The sequence below is a fragment of the Thunnus thynnus genome, chromosome 12 (assembly GCF_963924715.1).
Source record: "Thunnus thynnus chromosome 12, fThuThy2.1, whole genome shotgun sequence".
NCBI classification, from domain to species: domain Eukaryota; kingdom Metazoa; phylum Chordata; class Actinopteri; order Scombriformes; family Scombridae; genus Thunnus; species Thunnus thynnus.
In genome coordinates, this window is record NC_089528.1 from 32,977,027 (window position 1) to 32,997,529 (window position 20,503).

The 20,503-nt window shown below is 38.6% G+C and overlaps 2 protein-coding genes across 2 annotated transcripts; both read right to left on the bottom strand.

The window, feature by feature from the left end:
* Window positions 1-3,425: 3,425 nt before the first annotated feature.
* LOC137194875 (uncharacterized) lies at window positions 3,426-8,563 on the bottom strand. The gene is made up of 4 exons (XM_067607053.1): window positions 8,237-8,563; window positions 7,494-7,575; window positions 4,054-4,340; window positions 3,426-3,449 (listed from the first exon to the last, which is right to left on the bottom strand). Exons 1-4 carry the CDS (start codon window positions 8,546-8,548, stop codon window positions 3,426-3,428), a joined length of 705 nt encoding a protein of 234 aa, XP_067463154.1. The 5' UTR covers window positions 8,549-8,563.
* Window positions 8,564-15,395: 6,832 nt separating this feature from the next.
* LOC137194808 (uncharacterized) lies at window positions 15,396-18,193 on the bottom strand. The gene is made up of 9 exons (XM_067606968.1): window positions 17,921-18,193; window positions 17,796-17,837; window positions 17,565-17,627; window positions 17,329-17,370; window positions 17,181-17,243; window positions 16,854-16,916; window positions 16,680-16,742; window positions 16,341-16,469; window positions 15,396-15,755 (listed from the first exon to the last, which is right to left on the bottom strand). The coding sequence occupies exons 1-9, from the start codon at window positions 18,174-18,176 to the stop codon at window positions 15,472-15,474; spliced, it is 1,005 nt and encodes a 334-aa protein (XP_067463069.1). The 5' UTR covers window positions 18,177-18,193; the 3' UTR covers window positions 15,396-15,471.
* Between the last annotated feature and the right edge of the window lie 2,310 nt (window positions 18,194-20,503).

Here is a 20,503-nt window from a genome sequence, read left to right on the forward strand (position 1 = left end):
CCACTTGGGTCCATCATTCAACAATACAACATATCATATCAGTCCTATGCTGACGACACACAGTTATACATATCTGTTTCTGCCAACCACCTTAACCCAGTGAATGATCTCATCCAGTGCTTTACTGATGTCAAATATCGGATGGCCAAAAATTTCTGACAACTAAATGAGGACAAAACAGAGATTCTTTTAGCAGGTCTGTAGGCTTTGAGGCACCAGATTCATTCTTTGTTAACTCCCCTGTTGGTAAAACCCTGTGAGCATGTCAAAAACTTGGGTGTGATTTTGGACGCTGATCTTAACTTTCAGAAGCACGTATCTGATATCTCTAAGACTGCTTTTTATCATCTTAGAAATATATCCAAAGTTAGATCTTTCCTATCACAGTCAGATTCTGAAAAGTTGGTTCATGCATTAATTTCCAGTCAACTAGATTATTGTAATGGACTCTTTGCTGGACTGGCAAAGCAAGCGTGTAATAAACTCCAGCTTATTCAGAATGCTGCAGCCAGAGTATTAACCAAAACCAAAAGCTGTGAACAGAAAGAACTGATTTTAAAATACTTCTTATTGTTTTTAAAGCTATGAACAGTCTAGCTCCCTCCTACATCATTGACATGCTCTCTGAATACACAGCAGACAGACCCCTGAGATCATCAAGTAAAGGTCTCCTCACTATACCAAGAATAAACTCTCAAGCTGACCTGTCACGTCTTCAGCTTGTACAAAATGCAGCAGCGAGGCTATTAACTAGGACTGGCCGCAGATCCAACATCACTCCTGTTTTAGCCTCACTGCATCGGCTGCCAGTGAAGCTCAGGATTGATTTCAAGATTCTCTTCATCACTTACAAGGCCTTACACGGTTTAGCTCCTGCCTATGTATCTGAGCTACTAAGCCCGTATACTACCATGCGGTCAGTTAGGTCTTCCAACCAAAACCCGTTGGCCGTACCACGTGCCAAACTAAAAACCAAAGGTGACTGTGCTTTTGCTGCCCTGTCACCCAGACTTTGGAACAATCTCCCCACTTCCATCAGATCAGCTTAATCTGTTGACTGTTTCAAAAAAAACACCTAAAAACCTCCTTTTTTAAAATGGCTTTCTCATAACATTTGATAAATTCAAGTGTGTGCTCTGGGTGATGACTGTATGCTTGCTGTGTTCCTATGTGTGAGATGTCTGTATGTGTTCTTGAATGTGTCTTTCATGGTTTTTGTGTCCTATTTTCTTTGTGTCCCAACGTCACTGTAAAGCACTTTGTAACCTGTGTTAAAAAGGTGCTATATAAATAAAGTTTTACTTACTTACTTCAGCTCATGGTGCCTTCAGTCATTATGGTCCTACTCTCTGGAATTCTCTACCACATGAACTCAGGTCTGTTACAACAGTGTCTTCCTTTAAAAGCAGACTAAAAACATCTTTTTTCACAAGCTTTTAGTTAGTTTAAAGGGTAAAACCTTCATTTTATAATCAGTATTATTATTGTTATTTCTTTTTAATAATGATAATAATAATACCTTCTCACCCTATTCTCTTATTGCAATACCTTCTTACCTTCTAAGTTTATATGTTGTCTTATATGTTTTTATATATGTAACATCTCCTTATTTTATGTTTTATCTTATATTTTATATATGTAATGTTAATGTAATATTATAGGTTATTGTCATGTATGATCTTTACTTTTTTTGTTATGTTTTGCTTTTGTTTTTAAGCACAATGAGTTTATGCCTGTTGTGTGAAATGTGCTATATACATAACAGTTTATTTAATTTGACTTGACTCGTAGTTCAAACAGTGGAGGCAGCAGACACCCTTGTTGAATGTCTAATGGAAACAGCTCATGATAAAAACTGACAGTATGAAACAAACATTCTCATATTTTCATTACATTCACTTTTTAACCCGACGAGTAACTTCAGGTTTTTGTTCAACACACAGTTTATGTCACTTTATGTTTGATGGTGTCTTGTGTTTGAAGCATCATCCAGCTGGTTTGTCATTGATGTGGATTTGCTGCTCATGTGAATCCTCCCACAGTGTTTCATTAGCAGCTGTAACCACAGTGACTCTGATAAAACAGGAATTAGCAGAATCCATCTGATATGAAGCTGTGGTTTGAATACCACTTCCCTCCTCTTTGAAGAGTAGTCAGATATCTGTGTTCAGGTTTTTGTACAGCCTCTTCTACACTTTCTATCACTGTGGGCTGCAGAGCACAGTAGTAGAGAGCTGTGTCTGCCAGGGTTAGACTCTGTATGGTCAGCTCAGTTGATGTAGCTGATGTTTTGGATGTATATCGTTTATTAGGAATATATTCATCACCACTCGCTGATTTTGCTCCTTTCCTGAGTATAAACTGAGGTGCCTGAAGGTCAGAATGATGTTTGTACCAGTAAAGGTAAATATAAGGTTCAGTTGTATCATAGGTACATGTGAGTGTGACAGATTCTCCTTCTCTTCCACTGACTTCATCTTTTACAGGGGAGATTGTGTCTCCAGCTATTAGTCCTGGAAAAAGTAGAGAAAATGAAGCCATTAGACTAACATTGTTCATGAGGCTGAGAGGAGAAGACAGTGGAAAATGTCAACTGTACAGTGTTACTCTGTGGACACAAACTGATCAACTGTTCATTTGACTGATTTCTACAGAAATCATCTTCCAAGGTGTTACCTAGTGAAGGAAACATGTTGTATTAAAGTTCTGTTCCAGAGTCAAATATCCATCATTTGGAAAATATCACACAATGACAAAAACATACGTACCTACAAGAGCTGAAAACAGTAAAATGACAGCCAGTGTTTCCATGGTTACACAAGTGAAATGTGCTGTAAGTGAATGTTGAGTTTGAATAAGTGTTGAGTGGTTTTGTGAGTTGTGTTTGGTCTGATGTTCACAGCTGGAATCAAACAGCTCTCTGCCTTGCAGCCACCTCTGCAGTCAGTAGGAGGAGACTCATATGTCAAATGACATTCATTTGTAAAACTCTTCATCACAACTGTGTCTCATGAGGGAAAAGAATCTAGACTGTTTGATAAGAAACCACTGAAGTTTAACAGTGTGTGACTCCCTCTAGTGGATGTTGTGGAGTATTCTGTTGTCTTTGCTCCAAAGGTTTTTGTACAGAGTTTTGGTGTTTCCTGTCACTGTGGGCTGCAGAGCACAGTAGTACACAGCAGAGTCAGACAGCTGCAGCTTCTGGATCTTCAGAGGAACTGATGTTCCGTTGATTTTAGCATCAATCCGTTCTTCAGCTGCAGTATTAGCTGCTGTTCCAGACATTAAACCTCTTAGCATAAACTTTGGGAAATCATTTACTTCTTGTTTGTACCAGAACAAAGTGGGACTTCCACTGGTCTTAAATGTACAAGCAAGTGTAACTGTGTCTCCTTCAGCAGCAATGACATCTCCTGTTGGCTGGGTCACGCTGTCTTGTCCTTTACACTCTGGGGAAGAACAGAACATGCAGAGGAAGAGATGAATCAATAAAGATGATTGATTAAAGGAGAACAATCAGCAGCTTTAAAGAGTTACCTAGCAGACACTGAGATGTCCAGAATAGTCTGTTTTTTACTGACTGCTGTCTGTCAGACTGAACTACATCTTGTTTTCTAAAAAAAGTTATAAATGGCAGCAGAAATTACCTGTTCCCTCTATGATGGACATTAAAAGCACTTATAGCTCAGTTGTGTGTTAAAAACTGTTGAGAAAGGAAACACATTCTGCTTTCTGTCTTACCAAAGAAAAGAGCAGCAAGAATAATCCACAGCCAATGTTCCATCTCTACAACAAGGTTTAAATCAACAGGAGAAACTATCTGATGTTCAACATTCAGTCTGAGAATTGTTCTCTTCACAGCAGCAGTTATTATTGACAGAATGGTTGAACACAGTGCAGAAGTAGTGCACCGCCTACTTGATAATGTGGCCCTCTAGTGGAGGTAAAAAGTTCAGTACAACAGTGTGGAAAAAAGGCTTCCAGCAGCTTGTCAGTGTGTCAGCTTGTGTTTTTGTACAGAGACTGTGGGTTTGCTGTCACTGTGGGCCTCACAGCACAGTAGTACAGAGCAGAGTCTGTCACTGCAGCAGAGGAGATCTGCAGATCCATTTGGGTTTTATCTTTAATCACATTAACAGAGAGTCTAGATACTGGATCTGATAGTAAAGCCCCTGTGTCTGTGTGAGAGATGAGGAACTCTGGTGGTTTTCCTGGATATTGTCGATACCAGAAGAAATAATCAGCAGCTCCTTTAGTATATTTGTAGGACAGAGTAACAGTGCTGCCTTCTAAACTGTACTCTTCATTGTTGACTGGAGTGAGTTCTTGACAGCTGACACCTAAAGGAAGAGATAACTCTGTTATAACATGTTAAAGTCACGATCAAGGAATCACATTCAGACAAAAGTGGAATTGAATTTTTTTCATGCAGAAACTTTCATACCTGTTAGAATGACTAGAAACAGTAAAGAAAATACATAATAGTCCAATGCCAGCATGTTGAATGAAGGTAATGTTTGTGGTTTGTGTATTGAACTCTGCTGAATATGGAAGTTCGTCTCTCTTCTATAGTTCAGTAACAGCTTAGCTCCTCCCTGAATCTCTCCGTCTCCTCTTAGATCTGTATTTTTACTTCTCTCAGTTACTCTTCCTCTACCTTTAACTCTGGAAACTCTGATGCTGCAGTCACCATCATATAAATCATGTTTCACTCATGTTGGATACAAAAAGTGATTTTACATTAAAATAATTTCAGTTTTTTTTTTCACATCATCACTTCGTCCTCAGTAACAGTTCAGTCAGGAGAGACTTGTGTAAGTTGTACTAATTACTCAGTAATTACAAGGAAGCCTTTTTGATTCAATTATAAATCACTCAGAGGAAAAAAGATATTAGTTTTCTTTGACTATAGCCATTTAATATGAATGCACGATGAATAAACTCCACTACTTGTAGCTATTTAATATCTTGATGGAGGATGGAATGAATGAGTTCTTGTACCGGTTCAGTCTGCATTGCAGGATCCTGAAAGGCAACACTTCAAATTCAAAGTTCAGGATGTGTGTTGGATCATTCAGAATTTTCTGTGCCTCTCTGAGCACAGATTTTTCACATAAAGACTGAAGATGGTTTTGTTCTTTTTGACCTATAATCTTCATGTCTGTTTGGATAAGATGTGCAAGCTTAGACTTAAAAAGTGCTGACAGGTCACCAAACTTTCTAAAATCATTTGGTAAAAATGAAAACATTAGTTTGCTGTTTAGAGTATAAGCCTTCTCACAAAGTACATCCTCTGTTGTAGCCTGGAGCAGATTTTCAACATGTACATGCCATGTGAGCGAGCTGTCAGTGTGAACAACGAGATATTTGTATGAGGAAACCTGTTTGTTGGGTGTGTTGTGAATGATAGTTGGACTATGGTCACCAATTGACTTTGGATCGAATATCATCTCCTCTGTTTTATTTATATTCAAGATAAGATGGTGAGCGTCACATTAATCCACAAACTGTTTGATATCATAGTGGTAAAGTGATGTGTCTTCATCACTGTGTAATAAGCCCAGAATGGTGGCGTCATCAGAGAATTTTACAATGTAGTTTTGTGGAGTTTTGCTCACACAGCCGTTCATGTAAAGCGTGTGTTATGGAATTTTCCTTCTTCAGGGGTTATTAATTGGGTTGCATTGGGTCAAGCCTGGGCCTTGAGGTCACACTGTAATTCTTAAGCAGGAATGGGACATATTCTCCTCTCCTTGAGACTCCAGCTGTCTGTGATGTTTTGGGGAAAGCAGAAACCTCTCTGATGGAGGGTAAATCAGCATCGCCATGGTCACCGAGGTCGGAGGAGGGTTTCCTAGACAACACAGATAGGTGGATACGTAGATTCTACTGACGCAGTCAGACATTCAAAACAAATCTCCTGACAGTGGCCTGAAATTTCATGCAACCTGACCTAAACTGACACGGGTAAAATGTAATTCCTTGTTTAGAAACTAGTGAACCAATGAGACTAATTTTTCATATTGTAGGCTGATCTGCTTGGGTTAAAGACTAAGACTCAGACTTTCAGAGGGCAGAACGGAAAGAGACAGCATCCGAGTTGCAGATGACTTCGATGTTCGCTATTTCAGTTCTCCTTGATCAAGTATGTCAATAAACTTTTTCGGCTTTAAGACATCAAAGGCTCATGTTCACTTTTCTCCACTGAGGTGCTGACCATCGCTCAAAATATCCACAACAGCGTGAAGGGAAGTGGGGAGCTCACACATCCTTGTGGGACACCTGTGCTGATGTGTTCAGGGTCAGATATTGCCTCATTTATCTTTACATACTGAACTCTGTCAGTTAAAAAAGAAAAATACCATTTAATAATAAAAGGATTGACATTCAACTGTTTCAGTTTATTTCATAATAAATAAGGCTGCAAAGTGTTAAAAACTGAGCTAAAATCAATAAAAAGTAAACGTGCACCAAATGTCTAAGTCTAAGTGGGTGATACTGCTGATGACATCATCAGTGCTCCTTCCTTGTTTATAAAACCTGCAAGGATTTTAACTCTGGGTTCACCTCATTATTCAGTAAAGACACAATATATATTTCAAAGCATTTCATCACTATTGAGGTTAATGCTACAGGCCTATAATCATTGTTCTCAACTGGACAAGACTTCTTTGGGACTGGAGTGATAACAGTTTTTTCCACAGTGCAGGGACAGTGTGGGAGTCTATTAAGCACTGAAAGAGTGGACGCCAAGCTGGAGTGAGTTCTTCGGCACTGGTTTTTAAGAGGAGGAAAGAAATCCCATCAAGTCCCCCTCATCAAACATTATTTAACAGAAATAGTTGTTTCATTGCTGAACTTCTGCTGTGTGATTTGGTTTCATGGTGTTGAATGGAAAACTCCTCTAAAGTGTCATTTATATACATCATGTTTAAATCTGTTTAATAGACAAAACATTCATTTCCATAAATCAGTTACATATGATGTCATTCTAATCTGATACCTTGAATTTTTAATAAGAGTTTGTTTTTCAGTGTTTTCAGTGTCCATTTATTATGTTTGATGGTGTCTTGTGTTTGAAGCATCATCCAGCTGGTTTGTCATTGATGTGGATTTGCTGCTCATGTGAATCCTCCCACAGTGTTTCATTAGCAGCTGTAACCACAGTGACTCTGATAAAACAGGAATTAGCAGAATCCATCTGATATGAAGCTGTGGTTTGAATACCACTTCCCTCCTCTTTGAAGAGTAGTCAGATATCTGTGTTCAGGTTTTTGTACAGCCTCTTCTACACTTTCTATCACTGTGTGTCTACAGCACAGTAGTAGAGAGCTGTGTCTGCCAGGGTTAGATTCTGTATGGTCAGCTCAGTTGATGTATCTGTTGTTTGGGATTTATATCGTTTATCAGGAATATATTGTTCATCACTCACTGATCCTGCTCCTTTCCAGAGTATAAACTGAGGTGCCTGAAGATCAGAATGATGTTTGTACCAGTAAAGGTAAGCACCATCATAATCTGTCTCATAGGTACATGTGAGTGTGACAGATTCTCCTTCTCTTCCACTGACTTGTTCTTTTACACGAGAGATTGTGTCTCCAGCTATTAGTCCTGGAAAAAGTCGAGAAAATGAAGCCATTAGACTAACATTGTTCATGAGGCTGAGAGGAGAAGACAGTGGAAAATGTCAACTGTACAGTGTTACTCTGTGGACACAAACTGATCAACTGTTCATTTGACTGATTTCTATAGAAATCATCTTCCAAGGTGTTACCTAGTGAAGGAAACATGTTGTATTAAAGTTCTGTTCCAGAGTCAAATATCCATCATTTGGAAAATATCACACAATGACAAAAACATACGTACCTACAAGAGCTGAAAACAGTGAAATGACAGCCAGTGTTTCCATGGTTACACAAGTGAAATGTGCTGTAAGTGAATGTTGAGTTTGAATAAGTGTTGAGTGGTTTTGTGAGTTGTGTTTGGTCTGATGTTCACAGCTGGAATCAAACAGCTCTCTGCCATGCAGCCACCTCTGCAGTCAGTAGGAGGAGACTCATATGTCAAATGACATTCATTTGTAAAACTCTTCATCACAACTGTGTCTCATGAGGGAAAAGAATCTAGACTGTTTGATAAGAAACCACTGAAGTTTAACAGTGTGTGACTCCCTCTAGTGGATGTTGTGGAGTATTCTGTTGTCTTTGCTCCAAAGGTTTTTGTACAGAGTTTTGGTGTTTCCTGTCACTGTGGGCTGCAGAGCACAGTAGTACACAGCAGAGTCAGACACTGCAGCAGAGGAGATCTGCAGATGAACACGTTTCTCTTTCTCTGTTTTGTTAATGTGAGCTGAGAAATCAGAAACAGTTGGATGAATCAATCCCCCCTCAGTGATGTAGAGCAGGAACTCTGGTCTGGATCTCTGGTATTGTCGGTACCACTGGATATTGTTGATAGAACCCTCATATTTACAGGTCAGGTTGATGTTTCCTCCCTCTGCAACACGTTCTTCAGTATTTTCTGGCTTTATGCTGTTCATGGAACCCATGGCTGCAAAATGAGTCATTCATGTCAGTTAGTCTGCAAGAGATTTTAAGAGACTCAACAGAGGTTCTTGACTTTTACTGTCATCTTTCATCATTTTAAAATGCATTAAAAACCCAACATGTTCTTTCTGTTTGTGAATTTACTTCCACAAAATCATCCAGCTATGAAAAACAGATATCTGGTTAATACATCAGGTAAAATGAGACTTTCATCTCTGTTCTAACACTCACCTATAAAGTGAGATAAAAGTATAAAGAGGTAAAGCAACATGTCTTTGGAGTTGTTGAAACCAAACAGACAGCAGATGATCAATGTTCTTCCACTGCAGTAGAATGAAGAAACTAAACAGCCTCTCTGCTGCACAGCCCTTCTCCTCAGCATCAAGCTGATTGGGATTTTACTTCCTCAAACATTTCTGCTCTGCAGACAGAAATAATCTCATTGGTTGAGTTGAACCTCAGTGGGCGGGGCCAGGAAATCACCTTCATAGGTTGTTGAACCATCAATGACATCATGAACTTCATCACAGTTTAACACGGCTTTCAGTTCTGTTAAGTTTGAGTTGAACACTGAGATCCATCAGCCTTCTGACAAACTCATCATATTTACTTGGAGCTCCTGACAGTTATCTCAGGCCAAACACTCGCTCCAACTATTTAAAATGTCAGAAAATGTCTTTCTGTGTGCATGAAAAAGAACAGTTTGCCTGAACTAAAACTTGTTACTGATTATGTTTGTTATATTTCTGTGTCATGGAAGCAGCAGGAGATGTTCTGTTGTTCAGGAGGACTGTGTGGAAAAAGCAGTGCTGGACCAGAGGTCCAAAGGTTTTTGTACAGAGTTTTGGTGTTTCCTGTCACTGTGGGCCGCAGAGCACAGTGGTACAGAGCAGAGTCAGACAGCTGCAGCTTCTGGATCTTCAGAGGAACTGATGTCTCGTTGATTTTAGCATCAATCCTCTCTTCGGCTGCAGTATTAGCTGCTGTTCCAGAGAAGCGTTGAAGTAACAACTTTGGGAAATCGTTTACTTCTTGTTTGTACCAGAACAAAGTGGAATCTGTTCTAGTGGTCTTAAATGTACAAGCAAGTGTAACTGTGTCTCCTTCAGTAGCAATGACATCTCCTGTTGGCTGGGTCACGCTGTCTTGTCCTTTACACTCTGGGGAAGAACAGAACATGCAGAGGAAGAGATGAATCAATAAAGATGATTGATTAAAGGAGAACAATCAGCAGCTTTAAAGAGTTACCTAGCCAGAGAGTCAGAATCAGGATGTTTCTCAGCCAGTGTTTCATGTCTGCAGTGAGAGGGGAGGAGAGAGAGGAAGAACATTGATACTCTGATGGATCTGGGCCTTCACATCATTGGCCCTTCCTCTTTATCATCTGTTGAGGAACTCTCAACATTTACATCACATTTACATTTCAGCTGTTTAGCTGACGCTCTTATCCAGAGCAGCTCATCATGAGGAGATTCAACCTGTCAACTGTTTTAAACAGGAAGGTCTCTTTAATCAGTGAACCACCCTGGTATTCCACCACCATCATCATCATCATCGTCTCAATACGTTTCATTTAGTTTTGGAGATATAAAAGAGATGTTTCTATCAAAGTGTTCAGTGTCCTATCATATAACGTCTCCTGGAGCTAACATGAGGTCTGTCACCACATCTGATCAACAATGACAGGAACACAAACTGTGGAGAAAAAGGACGTTCTTGTCAAGTTCTTCTGTGTAGACAAAATGATAATCAAGCTCACTATGACCTGCATTAGACGTGTTTATGAAAATGCAAAAAGAAATTGTTTTCAGACACAGTAGTAAGATTTCATTTCATTAATCTGGACTCTCAGAATCCCGACCATCAGCAGATTCATTATAATTATATGCACAGAATTTACCTGACGCCCCTGAAGCTTTATGTCATCAAAGTTATCAGTGATGCCTCGTGCACCTTGTTCTTGTTAAAGACTCCCAACACATTTCTTCACATGGGAATGTCCGCCTGGTGCCCAGTTCTGGCAGGATGTTGCCTCCAAACTGACAGCATTTATTTCATACCAGTTTTGGTTTTGAACATCATTTCCTCGCTTCAGGTCTCTAAACATCAGAAGTGTATAGTGCTTTCAGGTCTGACAGCTGCTAAGAAAATGATTGCAGTATGTTGGAAGCCCCCAAACAGGGGTGGAGCAGCGTTTTTAAAAGTGTGGGGGTTCTAGAGGTGGGACATGAGCACGGCAACCCCCCGCCTTCGAGCCCTGTTCCAGTCTCAACATGCCAAATCAAAATGAATGCCATGAATTTAAACAATGTTTTCTACTACTGTAGTTGTAACTACTGCTTCAGCTTACCATTGAGACCATATGAGTGTAACAAGTCAGCAGAATTTATTTAGGGTCTCATAGCAGTTTACTACTTACATCCAGTTATTTGTATGAATTGCTGTGCTGGAGCATAGTTATCCTTATTATACTTAAGATAATCACGGAGTATCTTTATCTACTTCCTCACACACCTTATAGACATGAAATTAAAGGAAACTTACACTACCATTAAAATGAAATGGATAGTATATGGATGCATAACAACCTGAACCCTGCTAACAAATCAGTATCAGTAAAGAGTCATTTCTGAGTCCAGGGACTAGTGCAACATAAACTGTCTTCAATTAAAAAAAAAAAAATCCAAAGGGGACCTTTAATTGTCTTTAACTGGGAAATTAAATACCAAAAGTTGTCCATGAGGTTTTGTATCAGCAGGTGTCAGTTCCTCTCCAACAGCCACAGGGAAGAATCTGTTCCTCTTCATCTGAAGTCTTCCTCAAAGCTAACAGGAGAAAATCACATAAGCAGGTGATTTGAGGCTAGTGAGTGCAGAGAGTGAGCAACTAGCTCTCACAGACCACAGCTACAACCATCTGAACCCTTTTTAAGCTCAATAATAAATAGTAATATTACTGTGGTCTAGCTTTAATCCACAATACAAACTATAGCTCATTCTAACTTATATTAAATGTAAAACACACATAACTCTCTGACATGAGGAGTAAAACTATGACGTCTAAAGCAACATATTCCTTTGACATTTAGCTTAAAACAGCATAAACTATGTGAGTTTACATTCTGGACACAGAGGTAACTTGTACATATTCTTGCTAAAGTCCACCTAGCATGGTGGCTAATTAGCGATTAGCTTAACTCACGATTAGCGATTAGCATGCTAACAAACATTAATTTGGTCATTAAGACTTTACAATAAGGCAGGCAACACATTTCCCTATGACAGACAGATGTTACACATCTTAAATATGAAAGCTCACCTTTGTCTTTGACTATTTAAAACTACAATAGAAGTGACTTTACAAACAAATTTGCCACCTGGCTCACATTTAGGATAGCCTATTTCATTTATGTTCAATGATGTTAGCTGAGGTGATACATCGCATAACAAGACAGTTACAAAAGAAAATTCTACATTACTAACTAGTTAAATAGCTGTTTCATACCTCTGATCTGTTATTCTCTCATCAACCAGCAGCGAGTAACAGAAGCACGGTTGCTGAATGCACAAACGTAACTTTACTGTACTTTAACTGTTTACTCTTCTCTGGCCTGGTGGGTTGGTCAAATGGCTGTTTGGCTGGATGGCTGTTCAATTAATCTAACTTGACCAATATGTTTTTCATGTATGGGAAACTCAGTTTCATTTCATCAATGACTACCTCAGGAAAAAGTGGGGGGACGGAATTATTTTTCTGTGAAAGTGCGAATGTCACATCATCCATAACACCCACGACTGCGACGCTCCTGACAGGAGAAACTATCTGATGTTCAACATTCAGTCTGAGAATTGTTCTCTTCACAGCAGCAGTTATTATTGACAGAATGGTTGAACACAGTACAGAAGTAGTGCACCGCCTACTTGATAATGTGGCCCTCTAGTGGAGGTAAAAAGTTCAGTACAACAGTGTGGAAAAAAGGCTTCCAGCAGCTTGTCAGTGTGTCAGCTTGTGTTTTTGTACAGAGACTGTGGGTTTGCTGTCACTGTGGGCCTCACAGCACAGTAGTACAGAGCAGAGTCTGTCACTGCAGCAGAGGAGATCTGCAGATGGATTTGTTTTCCCTCCACTGAAATCTCCAGTCCAGAAATTAGAGCATTTAATATCTTTCCAGTTCCTAAATGATAGATGATGAACTCTGGTGGTTTTCCTGGATATTGTCGGTACCAGAAGAAATGATCAGTGCCATCAGCTTGTTTGGAGTAGTTGTAGGACAGAGTAACAGTGCTGCCTTCTAAACTGTTCTCTTCATTGTTGACTGGAGTGAGTTCTTGACAGCTGACACCTAAAGGAAGAGATAACTCTGTTATAACATGTTGTCAAAGACTCATAACATGAATACATACAACTTCATGCTCAGTTTTCAATCAAACATCAATAGAAGTAAATATGAAGTGTGTCACCTACCTGTTAGTGTGATCAGAAACAAAGTTGAAAACAGACTTAATTGCATTGACACCATCTTGAAGATAAGAAGAAACTGTGTGTGTTGTTTAGTATGAAACACCACAGTGAAAGTTTGTGTCTTTCTGTACTTCAGTGACAGTTTTGCTCCTCCCTTAATCTCCTCCTCCCTGCTCTCACAGCTCTGACTAATAATGTGTTCAAGGTGCTTTTCAGATTGATATAATATCAATCAATAAGAAAATTAAAATATAATATTGAACATTTTAGTCAAACACAAGTATCAGTAACATTGTATTTATGTTACAAGTCAGGACTAAAAAACAAAAAAAAGATCTGAAAATTATATTTAGGGCGAAGACCCTCTTGTATTTTGTGTTTGTTTGTGTCTTTCTTTCTTTCTTTCTTTCTTTCTTTCTTTCTTTCTTTCTTTATTATTACGTCACTTAAACCCTAAATTTGACCCTGTAAACGTATCAAATTTGGCATGCACATCAGGTGTGGTGAAAAATTAGATTAAATGTAAAAATTCACCCATCACCCTTATAATGTAAAGCAATGGGGAGGCATGACCTTTGTGTCAAACAGGATTCTGACGTCTAAACTATAAGTCTGAACACTTTCAAACCTGTGTCAATGGATTCACCATGAAATGTCCTACTAAAATATGATTTCTAATGTAAGATTTGGCCAAAGTCATGGGATTTATGAGGATATTTCACCAGAAGAGTACTCTAAAATTTTCCTCTCCAATGAGAGGGAGAGAGAGAGAATTGGAGAGGGGGGGGGGGGGGGGGGGATACAGCAGAAAGGTCTATATACATACAGTACATTATATACAAACTTTGTATGAAGTTTGGTGTTATTATCATTTATTTTGCAATGATTATAGGTCTTATATTTATAATTCAGTAATGGGGATGACCTATGAGGGGAAGGGAAAAAATGGAGTGAGAGTGACAGTTTAGTGATAAAGTGCTGCAGAAAAATAAAATCAACACTAAAATTTGTAGCTCTGTACTGCAGTTTTTCCTTTATTAGGGCCCGAGCACCTAGCGGTTCACTCACACTCTCCATTCAAATATATGAGTATTTTTCTGTGTCCAGCTGCAGTTACTTATTGTCTCTACACACCTGACAGTACACATGTCAATCAAACTGTCACCAGGTCATGTGGGTTAAAAGTCTTTACTTTCCTAAAAATAGACTTCATGAAAATTAATTTGTTTTACACACAAACTCATCAAGAGTTTTCAATTTACTAATTGAAATTCAAGTGAATGGGCCCAAAACTTGCATGATTTTGATGACACAGGTGTGAGCAAGACAGACATGTCTCACCCTGCACAAAATTCTCATCCTCACACCGTTGAGATTTGATGTTTCACCGAAGTTGTTATAACTTTATTGTAAATGCTCCAGTCTGCACCAAACTTTACATGTTTGATAAGAGTCCCGGCCTGAACACGTCTACATGACAATATTCCATCAGTGATGCAAACTGGCTGAATAGCGCCCCCTACGAAATTTCAGTGAAGCAGCCCCAGCAGCAGGCAAAATAGTGGACAAAGGAAGTGATGTTTATCTCCTTCTTGCACTGTCTGAAATAGATCTTTTTACTCCTCTTTCATCAGTTTTGGATTTCACATCTGATAGACTTTAAAACAACATGTTTTCTAATTATATGACATTTTTACTGTAATTTTCTTTTTCTTTTTCTTTTTACCTGCGTTCTCTCTCTTGAAGCTCATACTGGTCTCCAACACTGTCAACACATTCATCACTTTTATTGTGAAATAGGATTATGGTCTACAGTTTTCACATTTTGTCTTGATTACTATGTAGGCCTACATGTATTCCTATTCTCAGTTTTCTCTGACCAAAAGATCTGCAATTGAGGGGAAAAATTAATAGGGTAGCTTACTCATGATGTCTATATTGAGCTCCGCAGCCACATTTTCACTTGTGTTTATTCTGGTCTCCAAAACTGTAATGTTTTTCACAAAAAGGTTGCTGTGTTCTCTCTTCATAAGACAGTTGTGTATGGAGTCAGAGAATATTGTCACTACTTCAGGAGATGATATTGGTTTACAAAACATAAAAGGACACAGATAGGTAAGAGGGGACAGCATGTGAAGAAAAGAAAGAAAAAATTAAAAGAATTAAAAATAAAGAAGCGGAGGGTGTGATCTGTTTGGGTTTGGATGAATTTCAGGCAAGTTTTGCAGGATGGGTTTGGTTTAGGTTTTATTTTTGAAAAAAGAAACAAACACTAAAATGTACCTTGTTTTTTAAACTGTGGAGAAGTTGTTGATATTGTCAGTAGAGAACTTTTTCTTCCTGTGTCTTGTTCATGTAACCAGACAAAAATACACACATACAAACAGCTTATTTGGATTTGCTATTTTTAATAGTGTAATGTTGTGACATCATGTAATCAACTGTGTTGTTTTTACAGCAGACCTCACATAGCAAAAAGTAGGAATCCACTAAAAGTGGTACCATTATAGTCATTATCAAAAACAATGTAGTTTGAGGGGAGAACCAGATAGATCATATCTCCCTTTTCCAGTTGGAGAATAAACCCATGAGACACAGAGACATAACCATGGTCGTCATTTATATCATAACTAACAGTGATTCTCTTGTTATTGTGATACAGTTCAATACCCATCCAATGTGAAGACCGTGTTTCAAACCCATGGAATCTGAAGGAGTAGGCTCCTCTGACTGGGGCTGTAAAGACACCTGCAACAAAGGAGGAATTCAGTCTATTCATTGATTTGATCAGGCTTTATAGGTGTTTGTCTAATTCTGGGGATTTGTTGCCAAGTCCTTGTATGTTAGACTGTGTTAGAAATCTGATCGACGAGTCAATTCAGTGAAAACACAAACCAAACCAAATACAAGTGAGAACTATCAAAGCTTTCACAGAAAGAACCCATCAGAATAAAAGAAGCTGTCAAATAGAATGAAAATAACTACATAATACTTTAAAACATGTGCAAACTATGTAAAAGAGAAAGTCCCTTCACCAAAATGGCATCATGTATATCCCAGTATAACATACTTTATCTGAAAGAGCTTTATAAGAGCTTCCAACTCAGAACTAGCCTACTGAGAGGACAAGAAATACAAAAATGGAAAAAATATGAAAAATAGAGAGACAGAGAATTTAAAGAGAGATATTCCACATTTAGACAACTAGGGATGCAATAAAAGTTATGTATGAAAAGGCAATTCCAAAAAAATGATAAGTTAGATCATAAATCTATGAGATTGTGTAATAATTCAAACAAAAACAGTGTGAGAAGGTGAAAGAGGTGTACGTACCTGTAGTTGGGTTATAAGCCTGGCCGATGTTGGTGAAAATTTTACTGAACTTAAGTGTGATGGCAGTATTGAAGGGTCCAACTGCTCCTGCGTCAGTAAGGCCGACAGAAAACGCCACCTTTGGTCGATCTGTGTGAATGTGGAAGACACACATAGAGAGAATATTTTCCTCTCACATCAGTAACAGCTGCAAAATGTCACTTCTGCCTCATTTAATAACTGTATTCATGTCACTCTGCATCCTGCTGCACAGAGGATGAGCCTTGATTTACCGTTGCCATTCTCACTGCTACCATAATATGACTTTTTGACTTTTTATTAATGATATAAGCAGCTCACCTGCATTCTCTCTCTTGAGCTCCTCCACCTGGAGCTCATTGGAGCTCATTCTGGCCTCCAACACTGTGAACACATTCATCATTTTTATTGTAAAGGAGGTAAACTACATAACTGGAACTTGAAATACCTGTATGTGTATCTAATAAACTGGCAGCTGTGTGTTTTGCAGCTTACCGGTGTTCTCCCTCTTGAGCTCCTCCACCACATTTTCAGCAGTGTTCAATCTGGCCTTCAAATCTGTGAACACATTTCTAGTCACTATTATGAAAGGTTTACAGTCGACCAACAGTCAAGTGTAAAATGACATTATATGTATATGTTTATATTTCAAACATACGATGCTATTTTTGCTTTTTATTGATTTTTGTAGCTCATCTGTGCTCTGTGATGTTTAAAGTTTTCCCACCGAAACATCATTAATGAAACTTACCCTTTATATGTTCTCATTGCTAACATAATAAACTCAGTTTCATTTCCACACTGTGATGTTTTTAAGCTTACCTGTGTTCTCTCTCTGGAGCTCCTCCACTTTGTTGTCACTGGCGGTCATTCTGGCCTCCAAGACTGTGAAAACATTTAAAACTCTTATTGTAAAGTAGGACTATGATCTGCAGTTTCACATTTTTCCTTGATCACTATGTAAACCTACCTGTGCTCTTATTTTCTGTTGCTGTTACTCTGGCTAGAAGATCTGCATTAGAGGAGGAAATAAATTAAGATTAACATCCACATGTAAAAATTCATCAATATGTTAAACTTGTTCCTGCTAATTAGATCTTTTTACTCCTCTTTCATCACTTTTGGGCTTCACGTCTGATAGACTTTAAAACAACAACATGTTTTCCAACATAAAATGTCATTTTTTAAAATTTTTCTTTTTTTTACCTGTGTTCTCTCTCTCGAGCTCCTCCACTTTGTTGTCACTGGCGGTCATTCTGGCCTCCAAAACTGTGAATACGATTAAAGTTGTTTTCTTTTTTTTTCCATTTTGAATCTTAGATATTAATCTCAGTAAACACCTTAAAGATTTGGATACATTCAACTCTTGAGCTTGACAGGAAAAACATCACAAACATGAATGAATTATATATCATTTAATAAAATATAAATATCTACCTGCATTCTTGATTTCACTGGCTGTCAGTCTGGCCTGTATGGCTGGAATAAAAGCAGTAAATTAGTCCTAAAAGTGATGAATATGTGAACATTGCATGAGTCTGTTTAGCACTATGTGAATGAACCTGTATTCTCTTGCTCCAGCTTCTCCATCTTCTTCAGCTCCACACTGTGTTGGACCACCATGTCTCTCAGCTCCTTCAGCTCAGCCCAGATATCAGGGGTGATGTTAGTCTGATCACTGGTTGCTTTAACACTCAGGATCTCAGACTGAACATCTGTCTTAGTGACATCATTCTCTGTCAGCCCTCCACTCTCACCCTGAGCCCTCGTCCAGTACAGACAGAGCAGCAACGCCAGAAAAGCTGCAGCACGCCTCATTGTGAAATATCACCTCTTTAGACAGCAAGACGCAGTCTGACACGTCTCGCACAGCTCCCGTCTTTATAAACACGTAAAACAGGTCACTGAAGTGCTGTATGAGAATGAACCAGGTGTCTGATAACAAATGTAAAAATAGCACCAAAGATCCTTGAACACTGAACTGCAGACTACAACTAGTTAGAATGATGTTCTTTCCTTCAAAATAACAACATTAAAGGACGGGCTCACAATCTTTCAGGTCTCTCTTAAAACAACAGTCGGGTGCCCTTATGAACATTAAAATGTTCCTGTTCATACTGACCATTAGAAGATCAATTCAAAATGTACTTATAATGTAAGTGATAGGGGCAAAATCCACAGTCCTCCTTCTGTACAGAAATATGTTTAAAAGTTTATCTGAAGCTAATATGAAGCTTCAGCGTCCAAATGAGTCAAATCAAGTAGATATCTTTCAACGTTACAGTCTTTTTAGTGCCAAAGTTCCTCTTTTTGTTACTACACTTCCACCTGCAGCTCAACAGGGAAACACAAAGACTGTAAATGTGTCAGATATCCACTTGATATGACTAACTCAGACTGCTGAAGCTGAATAGAAGCTTCACACAGACTTTTAAATACATTTGTGCACAAAATGACTTTTGGACTCCATCACTTCCATTGAAAGCACATTTGAAGGATCTTTTCATATCCAGTATGAACAGGAGGAATGATTACAGCGAGGAAAACCTCTTTCACTGCTCATATGGACACCTGACTGTTGTTTTAAGACAGACTTGAAAAGTTGTGAACCTTTAATGTTGAATGATCATCAGATCCTCATCAGAACTAAACAACTGATAAGTGGGATTACAGTCTCTGATCTTTTTGTGTGTATGGGTTGCTTTTCCCAGACTCAGGTTTCAATATCCCCAAATTAAAGCTTAGAGTCAGCATTTTAACCTCATAGTCATTCTTTTGTTTCAAATCTCTCAGAGCAAAGCCAACACAGCAACAATGTGCACCCTTTCATATACATATATATATTGTATGACTTTTTTACAAACTATGCAAAACAATCCACTAAAGGTAGTACGATCATAGGTATCATCCCATATACCATGGTCTGCAGGTAAAACCATGTAGACCACATCCTCCTTTTCCAGCTGTAGAACCAATGCATTAGTCACACTGATATAGCCATGTTCATCATTGTAATTAGAATTCCATGTCCCTCTCTTGCCATTGTGGTAGAGATTAGCACCAATCCAAGTCATTATCCATCTTCCCCATGCAGAGAATGTGAAGTAGTAGGCCCCTCTGACTATAATTTTCTTGTTTTTTTGAAACTACACAGAAATATCTGTGCAAAGGTTTTGAAAAGGTTTTACAAAACTGCATAAAAGAGAAGCTCACTTCACCGCCAGAACCTTATCAGTCACTGAGTGAAAAGTATTTGCACAGCACAATATCACACACATGTGTCAATGTTGGCAAAGTACCAATGACCTGGCTCAAACCTTCTAAGAGGACACAGAGAAACTGTGTTTGTTTCCCAGACTCAGGTTGTAAAGGGCTACAACTCATCTGATGTGTATTAAAGTGTGTTTTTAAAGAATTTATTGCAAATAGTGCTGCAGAGTAAAGCCAACACAACAAAAAACATGTAGTGTCCAAATATGTAAAGACTCTGCTGCACCATATAAAGCTCTAAGGTGCATAGATGATCCACAGAGTGTCACTGTAGGAGTTGTGGTCATTCACTAACATGATTGACAGGATGAGAATTTTGTGCAGGGTGAGACATGTCTGTCTTGTTCACACCTGTGTCATCAAAATTATGCAAGTTTTGGGCCCATTCACTTGAATTTCAATTAGTAAATTGAAAACTCTTGATGAGTTTGTGTGTAAAACAAATTCACTTCCTAATTTTCATCAAGTCTATTTTTAGAGAAGTAAAGACTTTTAATCCACACAACCTGGTCAAAGTTTGATTGACATGTGTACTTTACATGTTTGATAAGAGTCCCGGCCTGAACACGTCTATATGACAATATTCCATCAGTGATGCAAACTGGATGAATAGCGCCCCCTATGAAATTTCAGTGAAGCAGCCCCAGCAGCAGGCAAAATAGTGGACAAAGGAAGTGATGTTTATCTCCTTCTTGCACTGTCTGAAGACATCTACATGCCCGTGACAGAAGCCCTTCGATTGCACCGCAGCCTGACGTGCTCGGAGGCGCAAGGGCCCGTTCAACGCTGCTTACATCTTTAATTTACCTAAAAAGTTGATTTTCAGATCAAAAGACAAAGATTGACTTTAAAGTCAAATTATAATTTCACAGCAG